Source organism: Triticum aestivum, chromosome 4D (genome assembly GCF_018294505.1).
Source record: "Triticum aestivum cultivar Chinese Spring chromosome 4D, IWGSC CS RefSeq v2.1, whole genome shotgun sequence".
Lineage (NCBI taxonomy): Eukaryota > Viridiplantae > Streptophyta > Magnoliopsida > Poales > Poaceae > Triticum > Triticum aestivum.
Genome location: NC_057805.1, coordinates 336,947,379 through 336,966,688, shown reverse-complemented (window position 1 = coordinate 336,966,688; position 19,310 = coordinate 336,947,379). Strand labels below are relative to the sequence as shown.

The window sequence follows — 19,310 nt, the reverse complement described above, 5'->3', positions numbered from 1 at the left end:
AGCTCCGATTTATTGATTCTTTTTGCAAATCGAAGCACTTCGGTTGAACCTTCAGTTTGGATCTTTTTATCTGAGTTTTACCCTTGCATCTATGCTTGATTGCTTATGTATGCTATTGTTTGTTTGCGTTAGAATTTCCGGAGTGCGAAGCGTGCTACTACGAGTCTCTAGGGTTTTCAGATCGTCCGCAAGGCAAGTAACACTTTGATCATATCCATTTATTACCCAGTTTTTATGCATTAGTTTCAACCCTCAAACATTGCATGAGTAGGTTTGATAACATGTGGGTATTGGGAAGTAGATGATGAGGTAGTACCTATTGCCCTTTATTTCAAACCCTGGGAGTTACTTCTATGGTATGCTTACACTGCTATGCTATGCTTGTAGACGTGGTTTGGTTGAGTGATTCATGACAGATGTGAGAAATTATTATGAACTAAGGGTTTATTTAAGGTGGCTACTTTAATACACATCTGTGTGGATTGTTTGTGGGCACCTGGGGAATCCAGTGTTGTCCAAGGAGATCCCGGGGAACCCGTGTGATCATCCTATGGTTCGCCACCCAGGCTCAAAGGGATCATAAGATTATTCATGCTAGAAACTTACGTGTGCAGTCACAAGCCATTATGGGCTCTGGCATAGTTGAGTATGTTGTGTGACCTCTTACAGTGGTAGACTAGCAGATGTAGGGGATGTAGGTGGTACGGTCTACCCATCGTAACGAGCTAACGCTTCTGAAAGACTGTGTCTCGGTCATCCGTTTCTCAAACACCATGTAGTGCGAGAAATCTAACAGAGGAGATCGAGTCTTGTGGGAAAAAGTGCGCAAACCTCTGCAGAGTGTACAAACTAATCATGGTTAGCCGTGTCCCCGGTTATTGACATCTTGAGTATCTGGTGCTTGGATTATTATGATGATCTCATCACTCTTAATTAACTTGATGGGTTATTGATTATTAATTTTGGGATTGAGATATTTAATAGCAGCATGGTCGGTGTGAACGATGACTTTAGAGTCAACAATGTAAGATCTTAATTTATCACAAGCAAACACGAATTCTTTTTCAGTAGTTGCATAATTCCGTTGTGCACTGTCTAGAGTTTTACTAGCATAATGAAATACATTCAGTTTCTTATCAGCTCTTTGTCCTAGAACAACACCAACAACATAATCACTAGCATCCACATAATTTCAAAAGGCAAGTTCCAATCAGGTGGTTGAACAATAGGTGCAGAAATTTAGGCTTTCTTGGGTGTTTCAAAGGCTTCTAAACAATCATCATCAAAACAAAAGGAACATCCTTTTGCAAAAGGTTTGTAAGAGGCCTAGAAATTTTAGAAAAGTCTTTGATAAATCTCCTATAGAAACCAGCATGACTAGGAAGCTACGAATACCTTTGATATCTTTAGGACATGGCATTTTCTCAATTGCACCAACTTAGCTTTGTCCACTTCAATACCTCTTTCAGACATTTTATGACCCAAGACGATACCTTCATTAACCATAAAGTGGCACTTCTCCCAATTCAAGACAAGATTTATTTGTTCACATCTCTGCAAAACTCGATCAAGGTTGCTTAAACAATCATCAAAAGACTTCCCATAAATAGAGAAGTCATCCATGAAAACCTCTACAATCTTTTCAAAAAAGTCAGAGAATATAGCAGTCATACATCTTTAAAAGGTAGCAGGTGCATTGCATAAACCGAAAGGCATACGTCTATAAGCATAAGTTCCAAAGGGACAAGTGAAAGTGGTGTTTTCTTGATCAGGTTGAGAAACAGGTATGTGTGAAAAACTAGAATATCCATCAAGGAAGCAAAAGTGTGTGCGCTTAGATATTCTAACATTTGATCAATAAAAGGCAGAGGGTAATGATCTTTTATAGTTGCTTTATTTAATTTTCTGAAATCAATTACCATTCTATAGCCTGTAACAATTCTTTGTGGAATAAGTTCATTCTTATCATTAGGAACAACAGTAATACCTCCCTTTTTAGGGACACAATGAACAAGACTTACCCATCTACTATCAACTATAGCATAGATTATACCTGCTTACAGAAGTTTTAATATCTCCGTTCTTACCACTTCCTTCATTTTCGGATTTAACCGACGTTGGTGATCAACAACGGGTTTAGCATCAGGTTCCATATTAATCTTGTGCTGACATAGAGTGGGACTAATGCCCTTTAAATCATCAAGAGTATACCCAATAGCAACTCGGTGCTTCCTTAGAACTTTCAATAATCTTTCTTCTTCATGTTCTGAAAGGTTAGCACTAATAATAATAGGATATATCTTATTTTCATCAAGATAAGCATATTTCAAAGTGTTTGACAATTGTTTTAATTCAAACACAGGATCACCTTTAGGTGGAGGAGGACCTCCTAGAGTTTTAATAGGTAAATTGTGTTTAAGCAGAGGACGTTGTTCAAAGAAAATCTTATCTATTTCATTTCTCTCATGCATATGTAAATCATTTTCATGGCCTAGCAAATATTGTTCTAAAGGATCAGTAGGAGGCACAACAATAGAAGCAAGACCAATTATTTCATCCTTACTAGGCAATTATTTTTCATGAATCTTTCTACTAAATTTGGAAAAAATAAACTCATGAGACTCATCACCAAAGCTAACACCGACAGTTTGTTTCTCACAATCTATCTTAGCAGTAACGGTGTTCAAGAAAGGTTTACCAAAGATAATGGGACAAAAGTCATCTTGTGGGGAACCAAGAACTAGTAAATTAGTAGGGTATTTTATTTTCCCACACAAGACTTCAACATCTCTAACAATCCCAATCGATGATATAGTGTCTCTATTAGCAAGTTTAATAGTAACTTCTATGTCTTCTATCTCTGCGGGTGCTATGTCATTCATAATTTATTGATATAAGGAATAAGGAATAGCACTCACACTAGAACCTATGTCACACAGACCATGATAACAGTGATCTCCTATTTTAACTGAGACAACAGGCATGCCAACAACAGGTCTATGATTATCCTTTTAATCAGGTTTGGCAATTCTAGCAGCTTCTTCACATAAGTAAATAACATGCCCATCTACGTTTTCTTCCAGGAGATCCTTAATCATAGCAACACTAGGTTCTACTTTAATTTGTTCATCAGGTTTAGGTGTTCTAATATAACTTTTGTTAACCACAGTTGAAACTTTAGCATGTTCCTTTATCCTAATAGGGAAAGGTGGTTTCTCAATATAAGCAGTAGGAACAACTGGATCAACATTATAAATTATGGGTTCCTCTTTAATTGGTACCGGTTCTTTAATTTCTTCTTTAATAGGTGGGTGATATTTGAACCACTTCTCCTTAGGGAGATCAACATGAGTAGCAAATGATTCACAAAAGGAGGCTACTATCTCAGAGTCAAGTCCATATTTAGTGCTAAACTTTTGAAAAGCTTCGGTATTCATAAAAGATTTAACACAATCATACTTAAGCTTAATACCTGACTCTTTACCTTCATCGAGTTCCCAATCTTCAGAGTTGCGTTTAATTCTTTCCAAAAGATCCCACCGGAATTCAATAGTCTTCTTCATAAAAGAACCAGTACAAGAAGTATCAAGCATGGATTGATCATCACGAGAAAGCCGAGCATAAAAGTTCTGGATAATAATTTCTCTTGAGAGCTCATGGTTGGGGCATGAATATAACATTGACTTAGGCCTCCCCCAAGCTAGAGCGATACTTTCCCCTTCACGAGGCCAAAAAATATATATATAATTCCGATCATGATGAACTAGATGCATATAATAAAATTATTGGTGAAACTCCAATTTCAATCGATTCCAATTCCAGGATCCAATATCATCGCATAGCCTGTACCATGCCAATGCTTTTCCCTTCAAAGATAAAGGGACCTTTTTCATAACTTCATCTCCGGGTAAACCTGCAACCTTAAACAATCCACAAATTTGTTCTACATATATCAAGTGCATATCAGGATGTTCGGTTCCATCTCCTACATAAGGATTAGCTAGCAGTAGTTCTATCATACCCTAAGGAATTTCATATTCAATATTTTTAGTAGGTGCAGTAGGTTGAGGGGTAGCTAATTGTGGTTCCGGTCGAGGTGAAGATACCCCGAACAAACCCCTCAAATGATTGTTTTCCATAGTAACAAGTGACAATAAATTTCAGCACACTATATAAATGTTTCCTTACCAAATTCCACTTACCAAAGGCGCTTCACTCCCCGGCAACGGCGCCAGAAAATAGCCTTGATGACCCACAAGTATAGGGGATCAATTGTAGCTCTTTTGGATAAGTAAGAGTGTCGAACCCAACGAGGAGCAGAAGGAAATGACAAGTGGTTTTCAGCAAGGTAATGTCTGCAAGTGTTGAAATTGTAAGTAACAGAGTAGTTTGATAGCAAGATAATTTGTAACGAGCAAGTAATGATAGTAGTAACAAAAGTGCAGAAAGGTAGCCCAATCCTTTTGAGGTAAAGGACAGGCCAAATGGTCTCTTATGATAAGCAAAGCGTTCTTGAGGGTACACGGGAATTTCATCTAGTCACTTTCACCATGTTGATTCAATTTGTGTTCGCTACTTTGATAATTTGATATGTGGGTGGACCGGTGCTTAGGTGCTGTTTTACTTGAACAAGCCTCCTACTTATGATTAACCCTCTCGCAAGCATCCGCAACTATGAGAAAAGTATTAAGAATAAATTCTAACCATAGCATTAAACTTTTGGATCCAATCGGTCCCTTACGGAATAGCGCATAAACTGGGGTTTAAGCTTCTGTCACTCTCGCAACCACCATCTACTTACTACTCCACAATGCATTCCCTTAGGCCCAAATATGGTGAAGTTTCATGTAGTCGATGTCCACATGACACCACTAAGGGAATCACAACATACATACTATCAAAATATCGAACACATATCAAGTTCACATGATTACTTGCAACATGATTTCTCCCGTGACCTCAAGAACAAAAGTAACTACTCACAAATGATAATCATGCTCAAGATCAGAGGGGTATTAAATAGCATATTGGATCTGAACATATAATCTTCCACCAAATAAACCATATAGTAATCAACTACAAGATGTAATCAAACACTACTAGTCACCCACAAGCACCAATCTATAGTTCCGGTAACAAGATTGAACACAAGAGATGAACTAGGGTTTGAGAAGAGATGGTGATGTTGAAGATGTTGATGGAGATTGCCCTCCCCAAGATGGGAGAGTTGTTGGTGATGATGATGATGATGATGATTTCCCCCTCCGGAAGGTAAGTTCCCCCGGCGGAATCGCTCCGCCGAAGGGCAAAAATGCTCCTGCCCAAGTTCCGCCTCGAGACGGCGGCGCTCTGTCCCGAAAGTCCTTCCCTTATTTTTCTAGGTCAAAATGACTTATATATCAGAAGATGGGCACCGGAGGTGGGCCTAGGTGAGCACAACCCACCAGGGCGCGCCTGGGCTCCCTGGCACGCTCAAGTGGGTTGTGCCCACCTGGTGGGACTCCTCTGGTACTTATTTGCTCCAATATTCATCATATATTCCATAAAAATTCTCCCTGAAGTTTCAACTTGTTTGGAGTTGTGCAGAATAGGTAGCCTGACGTAGCTTTTCCAGGTCCAGATTTCCAGCTGCCGGAATTCTCCCTCTTTGTGTGTAGCTTGCATATTATGAGAGAAAAGGCATTAGAATTACTCCAAAAAGCATTATTAAGCATAAAAACATCATAATTATCAGTAGGAAAACATGATGCAAAATGGATGTATCAGCATGCAACATGTCTCGTGCTACCAAACCATCTTGTCTAGCATACTCAATGCAAAGGGGGGCGCCTCAACAGAAAGACGCTAACATTTATTGCTTTTGTTGTTCCACGTTACTCTCCCTCGCCACCTAAACCAACGTTCACGCTAGACCTGTCTGGCACCGATGTCGTGTCTAAGTGCGGCTAGTACGAACAATCACTTGTCATGATCACAGGGGTAGTTATTCCTCTTTGTTACCCCATTCGTTGCTTCTTGGTGTTCCCTTATGTGGGGATAATTTAATGATAATTCATCAAATAAAATTTTATTAGACGTGCTACCCATAACTTACTTAACTTCCTGGCTAGTTGGTCTTTGTGCCAAGGGCGCACCTAGTCATTGATACATATCCAACGTATCTATAACTTTTTTATTGTCATGCCATGTTTATATCATTTAGCACAATTTTGACACCATTTTTTGGACTAGCCAGGGTTTAGGGTTTACAATCCCTAGTGATAGTTGTTGTTTTTTTTGTGTGTTTTTAGATTTTTGGGGAAATCAATTTTATCGGGTTTAGAAAAATCCAAAAAAAAAATAGGAGAAGTTTTGCACTGGGAAGCTTCCAGTGGCCCACCGGCATAGGTCAGGGGGTGGCCCACAGCTCCCACGTGCCCCTACAGGTGGCTAGAGGGTGCGTGGTGGGGCCGCATGGGGACCTTGGTGCTCCTTTCCACCGCCTCTTGGTGCCTACGCCTTTATATATACCTGAATACGCCCGAGAATTTCAACCCTATTTTCTGTTGCCCCACCTCTCTGTTCCGTGATGATCCAATCTAAAGTCCTTTTCCGGATCTTTGTCCGAGGGGGAATTCTTCATGGTGGCCATCTCCATCAATTTGAAGGCCACTATGTTCGGTCGTGAGTAGTTTCCTTTGGACTATTTATCCATAGTGATAGCTAGTTGGTTTCTCTGCCATGTTTCTCAATACAAAGATCACATGAGTTAGCCTACATGGTTTGATCCATAATCTGGTGTTGTGTTTATTGCGATGTGATGAATTATCACTTTATATGATCAGATTTATCCATGAATTCACTTGAGATCAATTTGGTTTGCTTGATGCATAATTCTTATTCATATATGCTCTCCGATCTACTTGTCTTTTATTTTGTCAAGTTTTAGGTTTGATAGTTGGGTTCAATCTACAAGTAATCTACCGCCATGATAGAATATGAAAAATGCATGTATTGTGTTGTTGCCACTATGGATAGAAAGGTGATTGCATACTTGTCCTTTGAACGTAGGGTGAATACAGTATATCATCTACTTCATGTCATCATGCTTATTGCAATACTCTATTTTGTTACTTAATATTTTAGGATGCATGTGAGTAGCGGTCTTGAGTGGAGTATTAGCTATAGATGCAACTGCACAACGGTCTCTAGATGTTTGGATGTGATGCTCATACGTACTTATGCCATGGATAGTCATAGTCATAAAAACTACAATTTAATCGATGCACAACTATAGCTTGTTCACCAAACCATGCTATCTTTTGGAGAGAAACCACCAGTTAACCTATTGATTCCTAGTTCTTCCAACCTCGATCAAACGCTCTTGATAATTCTTTGTGTTTTACTTTTTATTTGCAATCAATATTTCATACACACTTGCGTTTTATCCTTACAATCAGTTGTTAGGCTAAGTCCATCCACATGAAGGTGTGTTGCCAGCCCAACATCAGCCCAAAAGTCCAACATGCGCGAGCCGTTGATCTTCGTTGCATCCAATGGTTGTGAGTGCTTCCTAATGTAGGGAGGCAAGGAGAAAACCCTAGCCACTCCACCCCTGCTGGTGCATGGCTTCCATTGTGAGAGTGAGAGAACACACAAGAGAGGAATACAAACTAAGAGAAGAGAGGAAGAAGAAGAAGAAGTGGACGTTCTGTCCAGATTTGCTGCATCTAACTAGACAGTGTTCAAGCTGGTGATTGGAGGCTCAAACGTGTTTGGATTGGCACCAAACTTTGTGAGCTCGTTCCGTACTTTGATCTGTTTAACTGGTTTGAGGATTGGGTCAGTGGAGCATCAGATTTGGGAGTGGTTTTGTCACCTCGGATTGATGCAGTTTCATAACAGAGTAGTTTTGGGAGACGAATAGTTTGGATAGGCAAACAGTGTCCGATTGAGCTGAAATTTTGAGGCGATCTCAGTAACTCGTGTGTATACTTGTCTGCCATATTTGGTGTTGTTTGATTTAGCGGTTTAAGAGAAGTTTGCAAAACACTAAATGGGACAGAAACTGTGTAAACTCTGCTTTGCTGAAATCTTGCCTCTTGTGGTTGTCGTTGATGTTGCCGGTTGGCAACGTGGAGGGTGTGTGTAAATCTCTCTAGAGGTTCTAGAGAAGACTTTGTACTCATCATTCTCATAGTGAAGTTATGTGGACCGGTCGGTCCACAACCGTGGTTTTTTACTCCTCGGGTTGAGGAGGTTTTTCCGCGTTAAATCTTGTGCCACATGTACATGTTGCTTGTTTTATTCCGTTGCTTACTTGTTGGTTGAACTTAAAGTTCATCACAAGTGGAGGGGACTGTGTAGTGTGCATATTTGTCGTGTTGGTGAATTTGTGCAACGCATTGTTGTTGTCCAGCCCCAACACCAGTAAGGCTAATAAGTCTGGCAATCTTCCTAGTTTTGTTGGAGGCAATGCAGTTTTGTATTTGTGTGCTCATTGGCCGCTTAGTAAACTCACTGGTACAATAAACTTTAAGGTCACCCACTTTGAAAGAAATTGTTGCTTTCTACAAACCCTTGCATTTGGGGGTCAAACAATTTCCTAGTTGAGAGGACACAATCCTCGACTCATTCTTTGACCGATGACATTCGACAACATTGGTGTTGTCAGGGGAGCCTTATGAGGTTATGTCTCCCCCCAATCTATCTGATCAGATTCGGGGTTGTCTTCCATCCCTCTTCACCGCCTTCTTCTTCGCGGTGGTTACATGTTTCCAGAGCATTGTTGTCAACATTTTTTTTGGCTCTGATTGGCAAATTTCAGGCTGCTATATCGACAATAAGTTCCCAGTTGCGATGGTGTTTCGGAGGTTGAGAGGTGGCACCGAACTTCGCTCACGACAAGTTGTCGGTGAGTGCAGGTAGAGCACGAACGTTAATTCATCAAGGAAGGGTGTGTAATTTCGGGTTTTTTTTAAAGGCCTTGTAAGGCCTGGTCAACTTTAATATACATTTTTGCCTTTCAAAAAAATCACCAACTGTCTTTCGAAAGGAAGCAATGCAACCAAAAAATCACACCAGTCAACAGCCCTAACAAAAGAACACTAACACAGCACAATAATCACAAGCTGTGCATTAATAACAAATGGTCCACTGTTTGTGAAGAAGAATAGTAGTCGAACATTTCAAGCAAAGCATGGGTCGGAGAAAAATTAAACGCGAAGGTCCAATTGTGTTTTGTTCGTGCAGCGCAGCGGACGGTGGTGACAGCGGGAGACCCACCCGACTTGCGCGCCCCTCCGCTTCATCCCCGGCCCTCCCCTTCTCCGCGCCCGACCCGACCCGATCGATCCTCCCTCCCCCGCCGCCCTCCCAAACCAGCGGCATTAACCAACCAACCGCGAGCGCACGGCGGGAAGGCGCGGCCGCGCGGAAGGGCGGAGGCGAGGCGCGCTCCGGCCGTTCCGCCGAAAATCCCCCCACCCCCATTCTGACATGATCGCCGCCGTCTAATAACCCGGCAGCCGCAGGAGGAGCGAGGCGCGGCATTATGACCAACAACTTCTTGACCACCATACGGAGCCTCAAGCTGATCGAGGGGTGCAAGGCCGCGCAAATCTACCCCTTCAACTCCGCGGCCTCCACGTCTGGCGGCTCCGGGGATGGAGGGGGCGGGGCCAAGCTGCTCCCGCTGCCGCCGCCGCGCAGCGTCTCCCTGATGTCCGCGTCGCTCTGCTACCCGCACGCGCCCGCCACTTCGGGGGCCTTCTCTTCCGAGTCGACCCTCCCCTGCGGCCTCCCGGCGGCCGCCGCGCTCGAGCCGGCGCTTGACGCGTGCCTTCGCCCCGTTGACCATGTCTCGGCGCTCGCGGCGTCGTTCCGGCGGATGTCGTCGGCCGAGACGAAAGGCGACGACCTCTGCGATGTGTACCTGGAGCAGCACGCGCTGTTCCACGCGCTCGGGGACCCCCGGCTGCTGCGCCGCGCGCTCCGTGCCGCGCGCGTCCACGCCACCGACTCGCACCGCCGCGTCGTGCTCGCCGCCTGGCTCCGGCACGAGCGCCGGGAGGACGAGTTCGACCCGATGCCGCCGCCTCTCGATCCCTGCGGCCCAACGACCCCGCTCCTCGAGTGCCCCCGCTCCGCGGTCTTCGCCACGGAGTCCTCCGGCGTGGATCCCGTCTGCCCCTGCCGCCGCACTCCACCTCCTCCTCCTCGCCCTCCGCGCTTGAGGCGCGACACAATTTTGAGGCGCAACGCATCGATCGCCTTCGATGAGAGCGAGGAAGAAGAAGAAGATGAGACCAATGACTTGTGGTTCGTCATCGGCCAGGAGGAGGTGGCGTGCGAGCGTTCCTGCATCGCCGCGCTAGCGAAGCCGCTCAACACGCTCCTCTACGGCGGGTTCGCCGAGGCGCGCCGCGACCACATTGACTTCAGCCGCGACGGCATCTCGGCGCGTGGCATGCGCGCCGTCGCCGCCTACAGCCGACACGGCCGCCTCGACGACTTCCCTCCGGACACCATGCTCGAGCTCCTCGCCTTCGCCAACAAGTTCTGCTGCGATGGCCTCAAGGTCGCCTGCGACAACAAGCTCGCCTCCATGGTGCGCGGCGTGGACGAAGCCCTCTCCCTCATCGACCTCGGCCTCGAGGAGGCCGCCCATCTCCTCGTCGCCACCTGCCTCCAGGCCTTCCTGCGGGAGCTCCCCAAGTCGCTGTCCCACCCCGAGGTGGCGCGTCTGCTCTGCAGCCCGGAGGGCAGGGAGCGCCTCGACGCCGCCGGGAACGCGTCCTTCGCGCTCTACTACTTCCTCTCGTACGTCGCCATGGAGGAGGACATGAGGTCCAACACCACGGTGATGCTCCTGGAGCGGCTATGGGAATGCGCAGAGTTGCCATGGCACAAACAGTTGGCACTGCACCAGCTCGGGTGCGTCATGCTGGAGCGCGGCGAGTTCAAGGACGCGCAGGAGTGGTTCGAGGAGGCCGTCGCGGAAGGCCATGTGTACTCGCTCGCCGGAGTAGCGCGCGCCAAGTTCAAGTGCGGGCACAAGTACATGGCCTACAAGCTGATGAACAGGGTGGTCACGGACTACGATCCTGCCGGGTGGATGTACCAAGAACGCGCCGTGTACTGCGTGGGGAAGGAGAAGATGGCTGATCTCCGGACGGCGACGCAGCTCGACCCGACGCTGACTTACCCGTACAAGTACCGTGCCGCCGCCTTGCTGGAGGAGGACAAGATGGAGCGTGCGCTGGAAGAGATCGACAAGGTGCTCAGCTTCAGGATGGCGACCGACTGCCTCGAGCTCCGGGCGTGGTTCTACCTTGTGGCTGGGGACTTCGAGGCTGCCGTGCGGGATGTCAGGGCCATCTTGACGCTGGATCCGACCTACATGATGTTCCATGGTAAAATGCACGGGGAGCAGCTGATCGAGCTCCTCCGAGGGCAAGTGCAGCAGCGGGACATGGCGGATTGTTGGTTGCAGCTCTACGACCGGTGGTCAGGGGTGGACGACATCGGCTCTCTGGCAGTTGTCCAGCAGATGCTCGCCAGGGAACCCGGGAACAGCAGCTTGCGGTTCCGGCAGTCGCTACTCCTGTTAAGGTGAGCAGTGCATCCAACTTGTGAATTGCTAATTTTCTCCACAAGTTTACATTGTCTTAATTTGAGCAAGAACATCCCATCAAGTCCTTCCATTCCTCCATAATTACTTGTATCAAGTTGCTGTCTACTAGATCTTCATATAGCCTAATTTATCTTACATGTAAGAGCAGGAATTTTAGTCTACTCAGAAACAAATTCACAAAAACGACAACAGTTTCTTATACTGTCTAGTATGCTATCTTGGTAGTATAGTTTGGAAAACAACTGTGATAGATGTTGTATACTGGAGTAGTCTTTAAAGTTCATAAGCCTAACATATTTCTTGTCTTTCATATGCATTGTAGGCTAAATTGTCAGAAGGCTGCTATGCGTAGCTTGCGGTTAGCACGGAATAGTTCGATTCATGACCATGAGAGACTTGTATACGAAGGATGGATCTTATACGACACCGGGCATCGCGATGAAGCACTTGAGAAGGCCGAGCAATCACTCAGTCTCCAAAGATCATTCGAAGCATTTTTCCTAAAGGCTTATGCTCTAGGGGACTCTAGCCTTGACGTCGAATCTGCGCTTTCTGTTGTTCAGCTTCTAGAGCATGCTAACAGTTGTGCATCTGACAACCTACGGAAGGGGCAAGTAAGAACCATCCATCACCGCTTCTCACTTTCCACGACAAGTGTTCATCATTTGTGCTAATAGCTCACTGACATCCTCCAGGCATACAACAATATGGGGAGCATATATGTGGACTGTGATTTGCTGGATGAGGCAACTGAGTGCTACAGCATAGCACTGAGCATCAAGCATACACGGGCACACCAGGGTCTGGCTCGGGTCCATTTCTTGAAGAATAGGAAAAAGGCTGCATTTGATGAGATGACATCGCTCCTAAAGATTGCCAAAAACAGCGCTTCGGCGTATGAAAAACGGTCGGAATATGCCGAGCGGGACGCTGCGAAAAGTGATCTCAATATGGCGACCTTGTTGGATCCAACCAGGACCTACCCTTACAGATACAGAGCAGCTGGTGAGTCCACTGAACTGAACTGAGCATATGATGGCTGGCACTATGAATCTTCTTGATGGCTTTGCACTATTCTAATGTGCACAAACTTTACAGCAGTGTCAACTTTCAACACCAAATGCTAAGCAATTTTTTGAAGCCCTGCATTCTGTTAAGTTTAGAACAATACGCGGAATTCATAGCTATCTTAAGGTTCCATTAATGTTGTCTGGAGACGATAATGGATTGTTAAATTTTTTGATAGCTATTTTTCCAATAGTGAGGAATTCAGAGCTAAAGTCTGAAGAATTTTTCAATGGCTTGATAACATGTTTGTTGTGATCCGTCAGTTCTGATGGACGAGAACAAGGAGGAGGAGGCGATCGGAGAGCTGACGCAAGCGCTGGCTTTCAAGCCGGACCTCCAGCTGCTCCACCTCCGCGCGGCCTTCCAGGACTCCATGGGCGACAGCGCGAGCACCCTGCGCGACTGCGAGGCCGCGCTGTGCATGCACCCGGAGCACGGAGACACCCTGGAGCTCTACAACAAGGCTTCCGCCAAGGCTGAGCAATCCGAGAGCTAGCCTGCGACCACCATCGTCGATGATCAGCTAGCTGAATGATGAAACGATTTTGGCCCCTTCCCTTCCGCAGCAAGGAGAGAAGAATGCACAGCGAGGCGGGCAGAAGAGAGCACGGACGAGTCGGACCGATGGGTATAGACAAAGCATACGATGCAACGGCGAGGCGAAGGTCGGTCGAGCTCTGCGTGTAACGTACAGGAGGTTGATGAGAGAGCTTGGTGTAACAAAAATGTAAGAATAGCAAAGCGTGTAAATGGCATCATTTTTCGTATGTACTGTATACATCAGCAAGACAAGGGGCTCCAGGGTACTGGGTTGGTCTGATGAGAGCTGAATGAAAAGAGAGGAAGAGGGCTTCGACACAACACAACAGAACAGGCTGCCCTTCAATCAGAGCAGCCGGCAAGGCATGCTCATGCTTTCTCCTTCTTTTTCCTCCCATTTTTTATGTGTTTTATTTATATATTTGCCTTGCCTGTTGGTGGCGTGTTATTGGGAGGCACGATCTGTGCATAAAGAGTTGTGCTTTTCCACGACCCAGCCAATACGATACGATTGCTTGGTTGGTTGGTTGTCGCCGGCCACTGCGTTTGCGTGCTCCCCACCCAGCTCAGTCCACCGAGCTGTTGCATTCCCAAAGAGAGAGAATTCTGGCTTTTCTTATCCTGCTACCCAGGCCAGGCACCCGGTTTTCGTCTTCATAAAAACCACGACAATCATCTGTTTTTGCTTCATTTCTTCTGTTCTCAACATCTTTGTCAATCTTGTTTTTGCTCCACTGTAAGTCTAATCAATCACAGGTCGCCGCTGCCCGCTGGGTAGAGACTACTCCCTTTTTCTTTTCTTTTTTGAGACAGGTAGAGACTACTCCTTTGTTATTGATTTGGACCGCCATCCCGATCCGCAAAACTCTTTGGGCCCGGAGATTCTAAAAAAAAACTCTTTGGCCCGGTTGATTGCAAAAACGAAGAAGAGTGATTTAGGCCCGGCAGCAGCAAGCAGAGGAGTCGCCACTCTCCAGGGTCCAGGCTAGTACATCTCAGCGACTGCATTTCAACTTATTTAGTCCCACACCGCTAGGCGCTAGAGAGTCGTCCCACCTGGGCCACTTTAAAACAGCTTCCGGTGCCAGCATTAGAGAGCACGCAGCTGCGTGGTGAGCACATAGCGAACTATTCTTTCGCCTTTTACTAAAGAATACCGTGGGCTCGCCACATCAAGCAGCATACACCAATTTTTTGAGGGTTCCTTCTCCTTGTGAGAAGGTCCTACAATGTGGATCCCAAATGTTTAAACTGCTGCCTTCAGTTAAGTGTTATTGTTCCATCTGTGAATAAGCTTTGTTTGGGTCTTTGCACAGCATGGTTCACTGTAAGAGCTGTGAATTACACTGGGCCAACAGAACAGTTCTGTACGTGGTTCATGCTTGAAATTGGTTATACATGAAATTTGGGTAGAATTATGAGAACTGTAGTGCAGCTCACTCGGCTGACAGTTATCTCACGGACGGTCACCCTCTTCTTTACAGGTATACAGAGCACCCACCACTCACTATTTGCAATCCTGAAGCAAACTTCAAACACCCTCTGCCTTACTACCAATTCCACAAGCAAGATCAGCAGCAGCAACCAAACCAAACAAATACTCCCTCCGTCCGCGAACAAGTGTACATCTAGCTTTTGTCTTAAGTCAAAGTTTTAAAACTTTAACCAACTTTATAGAAAAAATAGCAGCATTTATGGCACTAAATTAGTATCACTAGATTCGTTTTGAAATGCATTTTCATAATATACCAATTTGATGTCATATATACTACTACTCTTTTCTAAAAAGTTGGTCAGAATTATAAAACTTTGACTTAGCAGAAATGATAGAAGTACACTTATTCACGGACGGAGGGAGTACTCCAGTAACAACTTCAGCTGTCAGAAGAAGACATGATCTCAAGCTCAGCCCACCACAGCGGCGACACCTTGGGGGTGGCCCTGTCGGGCCCCAGCGCCGTGATCTCCCTCAGCCGGGCCGCCACCTCCGCCATCGCCGGCCTCCTCTTCGGGTCCGGGTCGACGCAGGACCTCGCCACCTCGCACAGCGCGCGCGCGGCCTCCTCGGAGAAGGAGGAGCCGATGCTGGGGTCGAACAGCTCCGCCAGCCGCACCTCGCCGTCCAGGTAGCGGGACGCCCACCGCTCCAGCGGCCCGTCCTCGTCGGAGCAGGCCACCCTCCCCGTCAGTATCTCCAGCAGCACCACGCCGTATCTGTGCACCGCGGTTTCCAGGTCCGATGTGGCTGAACGAGGTGATGATCCCTTTGCGCCGTCGTCTGGGAATTCGAGGTCTGAGACCTTCGCGGCGAAATCGTCGGTGAGGTATATGGTCGTCGAGTCCAAGCTCCTCGGCACCACGGGTGGGTTCAGCTGGTGCATGTGCTCCAGGCAGTAGGCGATCCCCATGCATATCCTCAGCCGCGTCACCCAGTCCAGCTTCTCGGCTTCTCTCACTGCAACATGGATTGACGAGGATGAGACATTGTCAAAATATAATGTTGATACACCGACTGACTTATGTAGTTGATACAACTTATGTCAAAAAACGTCTTATATTATGGGACGGAGGGAGTAATAGATACAACTTATGCAGTAGACGGCCGGGGGTTCGACCTCCATTTCGAAAAAAACTTATGTAGTTGATGCACACATACTCATATCTTCTGAACTAACAAGAGATGATTGAGTTTCGAGAGATCGGATTCAGTTAAGACAGGGGAAATTAAGATACCAAATTATGCCGCTAAAGTAAGTAGCAAATTCTGAGCCATATGAGGTAGAAAACTCTCGAGTACGGTTCTAGGGGAAGGAGGTCTAAAAAAGTTTAGAAATCGTAGAAGATTTGTTAAAATCGAGTTGTTCAATAATGTTAGAAATTATATGAAGCACATCACTGGTTAAAGATGATTGCCAAGCGCTTTGACTTTGAATAAGACCACACTCCTTTTTCTCTTTCTTCTCCTCTTTTTAGGAAATGATAATCTCTTTATTCTCCCTCCTATTTTATCTTATATGATACTCCTAATTCATAAGGGAAACATAGAGATCTTTATCAGTTAGAATCTGCTTGCTGAACAGGTATGCATAGTTCATTTGTCGGAGAAACTTTTATGTAAGGTTTTGCGGGATCATGATTTACACCGTTGTTAACAAATATTCACATAAAAGGATTTCTGTAGTTACAGGGTGAAGAGAACAGATTTGTGAAAAGGGGGGAAAATATAAAATCATTGTAAGAAACTAAGAATACACTTACCATGCAGATACTCAAAAAGCGTCCCATTCGGAGCGTATTCAAATACCATGGCTCTGGTAAAAGGATGCCCTTCCTCACAGTAGCCAAGCAAGTTCATAAAATTCCTGTGGTTTACTTTTGACAAAGTTGTGATCTGAAAACATAACCATTGGAATCAAACATAAGCTAAGCAGTGTACATTTATACAAGCGGCAGGAAACTGAATAGTACCTTTTTCCTGTACTGTGATTCACATTCTTTGGACCAATCCTTTGCAGACGTTACCAAACTCGACGCAACTGCAATTTCAACTCCACTAGATAAAGTTCCCTTGTACATCATGCAGCTAGATGTGGAGCCGATTATATTGCTGAAATCCTCGCTCGCTGATTCCAGCTCTGATCGTTTCAGTGCAGGTACACCTATAAATATACGATTAAATTGTGATGTGACATCTGAACAAACTGCTAGATACACAAATGTTGAAGTACAAACAAAGCATACCTGTTACAAAAGCTTTTTGCAATTGTCCGCTAAGCCCTGTCACCCAAGGTTTCACAGTCCCCACTTTTTTAGCTCGGCAGTACAGAGCACCAGCTGCTGATATGATAAGGAAAGCAGCAACCCCTACTGCAACTAAACCATAGGTTGTCCAGGAATGCTTATGAGATGGAGTTTGAACCGAATGATCATGCCCAGCTCCCCCAGCTGCAGGCTTAAACTTAAGCGCATGTGGAAGGACTATTGGTGGATCATGGCGTAAAGGGGATCGCTGTGGCGTCGGTCGTGAATAAAATGGTGATGGTGCACCTTCTGGTGGTGATGATATGAATGCTGAGGGTGCTGGAGCAGACACTGGTCCTGATGTTGGAGCTTGTGTATGTGAGAAAAGATACCCGGCACCTTGGTTTTCACCACCAATCTGCAGCAATCTTCTGAAAGTCCAAGAAAAGGAATAGTTAGGACTTGGATGTACTATTATCAAGATAATTATTTGCCATTTCTGATGATGGAAGTACAAAAACCACCTGCCCTTGATTTATTTACTATCATATTCACACGATCATTTATGTATAATATAAGAGACATAGTGCAATACCGTATTTCTCTTTCAAATACTTAAGTACTTAAAGTTTAAAATTCAGTGAGAAAAAGAAAGATCTCACTCAACAACCTAGTGGCACTTTCTTTCAAAAAAAAAAACACAACCTAGTGGCACATCTCTGATCTCTCCGTGACAACAATCCAAGGCTTTCTAAAATAACCACAGGCACCATTCATATAAATGCTAAAAAGTTGCTACTACTGCAGAACTTCACCCAGCAATCTGTCTCTGTGGATAAACATGCAAAGAGAAGCGGAGCAAAAAGTTCAGTTCAGAGCTCAAGAGATGAACTTGTTTTTGCTGAACTTGTTTTAATAAAGTGGCCGCATGCATCTTTCCGATGCAGAGGCCGGGGGAAGTCCTCCTTTTCAAAAAAAAAGGTACAATAGTAATCCAATAAACCGGACTTCCAGTTTTTACAAGAAGAAAATAATCACTAGGGAACCAGATCACCAGTGCTTATATGCATATAGCTAATGTCAGTTCAGTTCAGAGCTCAAGAGATGATGAACTGGTAAATTTGTGGCATTTGTTACCTAATGGTAATAGGCCAACACTAAAAACACCTATTTTCTAGTTCCAATCTAAAAAATCACAAACTCTGGATAGCAAAATCGCACCGATCCATTTCCTGCAAGCACCCAAAAAAAAAAGAACCAGTTCCAGAATCTGAGCGCTCACCTACGACTAAAAGAAGCTCCATTGCTGCTCAACTCCTCAGCTCCAACTCCGAAGCCCCCAATCCCTGCAGCAAGCAACGCCGTAAGCCCAAATGCATACCCCCAACAACTGTGAGGAATCCAAAGCTCAAGCAAAAGAGAAATAAACCTGCTCCTCCCTGAAGCCGCCAAGAGAAGGCAAGCAGGAACAGAAGAAGGAGCATGTGGGGCGGCGGCCACTCCATCGCTTAACCGCTGCACGGGCCGAAAAAATAGCAGTGGAGGCGCAGTGCCTGGCGTCGGAGGGGAGGAAATCTGATCCGGAAGGTGGATGGCGGCGGTCACGGGAGGCGGGATGCCGGAGAAGAGACGGCGCGTGGTGTGGTTGGGAAGAGGGCGGTGGAGGCGGCGAAAGTGGCAGCCGAAGGTGGTGGAGGGGAGAGGGAAAGGGAGGCTGCACGAAGGCGACTACACAACAAGAAGCTTTTAGTTGGTTCTTTTTTTCTTTCGTTTTAAAATTCTTTGGTTCGTTGATCTAATCATCCTCCACATGTATGGATTGCAAATTAATGTAGCTTGGTCGTCATTGTGGAACCAACTACCTAGATTTCCTTCCTCTTCATTTCGGGGTATAATCGTCGTCTTCAACAACTTTGACCGTTACTTTTTTACATGAATGTGAATTTTTTACAAGAAACATAAGAGTGCGTTTTTGTAAAATTGTGGTGCTATTAAAAATATCTTTATTCCAAAACTAGTTATAATAATTTTAAGCATCGAATACTTATTGATAGTGTATGGGTGTGATTTTGACTACACCCATTCTAGGAAGTTGTCTATTTGCAAAAGGATGTATCGTACAAGATATATACTTTCAAAATGTCTATGCATGGTAAGCATTGCTCACAAGTGAATCTCCTTGTTGAACTGTTGTGAGATTCTCGACAATGGTCCTTGTTTCGTGTACTTTCCCACTTTGAAAAACTACAAATATAACAATATTTACAAGAGATGATGTTTTTGGAAGCAAAACAAATAAAAGAAAGGCACCATAGCTACTAAATGCGGACTATCCCCCTCTTAAGGG

At 45.3% G+C, this 19,310-nt stretch overlaps 2 protein-coding genes and 1 non-coding gene across 4 annotated transcripts; 2 read left to right on the top strand and 1 right to left on the bottom strand.

Annotated features, from left to right (window-relative positions):
* The first annotated feature begins 9,306 nt into the window (after nt 1-9,306).
* LOC123097760 (ethylene-overproduction protein 1) lies at nt 9,307-13,607 on the top strand. The gene is made up of 4 exons (XM_044519583.1): nt 9,307-11,592; nt 11,937-12,228; nt 12,310-12,619; nt 12,946-13,607. Exons 1-4 carry the CDS (start codon nt 9,533-9,535, stop codon nt 13,176-13,178), a joined length of 2,895 nt encoding a protein of 964 aa, XP_044375518.1. The 5' UTR covers nt 9,307-9,532; the 3' UTR covers nt 13,179-13,607.
* A 718-nt stretch (nt 13,608-14,325) lies between these two features.
* On the top strand, nt 14,326-14,445 carry LOC123100972 (U5 spliceosomal RNA). The gene has a single exon (XR_006448575.1). It is a non-coding gene; the product is annotated as a U5 spliceosomal RNA (small nuclear RNA).
* Nucleotides 14,446-14,845: 400 nt separating this feature from the next.
* On the bottom strand, nt 14,846-18,690 carry LOC123097759 (protein MALE DISCOVERER 2). Of its 2 annotated transcripts, none has more exons than XM_044519581.1 (6): nt 18,393-18,690; nt 18,246-18,309; nt 16,964-17,394; nt 16,691-16,881; nt 16,481-16,613; nt 14,846-15,677 (listed from the first exon to the last, which is right to left on the bottom strand). In XM_044519581.1, exons 1-6 carry the CDS (start codon nt 18,466-18,468, stop codon nt 15,097-15,099), a joined length of 1,476 nt encoding a protein of 491 aa, XP_044375516.1. In that variant the 5' UTR covers nt 18,469-18,690; the 3' UTR covers nt 14,846-15,096. The 2 variants fall into 2 exon arrangements, with proteins under 2 accessions (XP_044375516.1, XP_044375517.1); XM_044519582.1 differs by having other exon boundaries at nt 16,964-17,391.
* Between the last annotated feature and the right edge of the window lie 620 nt (nt 18,691-19,310).

Bases quoted from the DNA above. Each gene is read 5' to 3' on its own strand.
- LOC123097759 (XM_044519581.1), bottom strand. From the start codon at position 18,468: ATGGAGTGGCCGCCGCCCCACATGCTCCTTCTTCTGTTCCTGCTTGCC. The intron at 18,310-18,392 runs GTTTATTTCTCT...TGCTTGCTGCAG, and splicing joins GCGGCTTCAGGGAGGAGCAG to GGATTGGGGGCTTCGGAGTT. The intron at 15,678-16,480 runs GTAAGTGTATTC...TCCATGTTGCAG, and splicing joins GCTTTTTGAGTATCTGCATG to TGAGAGAAGCCGAGAAGCTG.
- LOC123097760 (XM_044519583.1), top strand. From the start codon at position 9,533: ATGACCAACAACTTCTTGACCACCATACGGAGCCTCAAGCTGATCGAG. The intron at 12,229-12,309 runs GTAAGAACCATC...GACATCCTCCAG, and splicing joins ACAACCTACGGAAGGGGCAA to GCATACAACAATATGGGGAG. The intron at 12,620-12,945 runs GTGAGTCCACTG...GTGATCCGTCAG, and splicing joins TTACAGATACAGAGCAGCTG to TTCTGATGGACGAGAACAAG.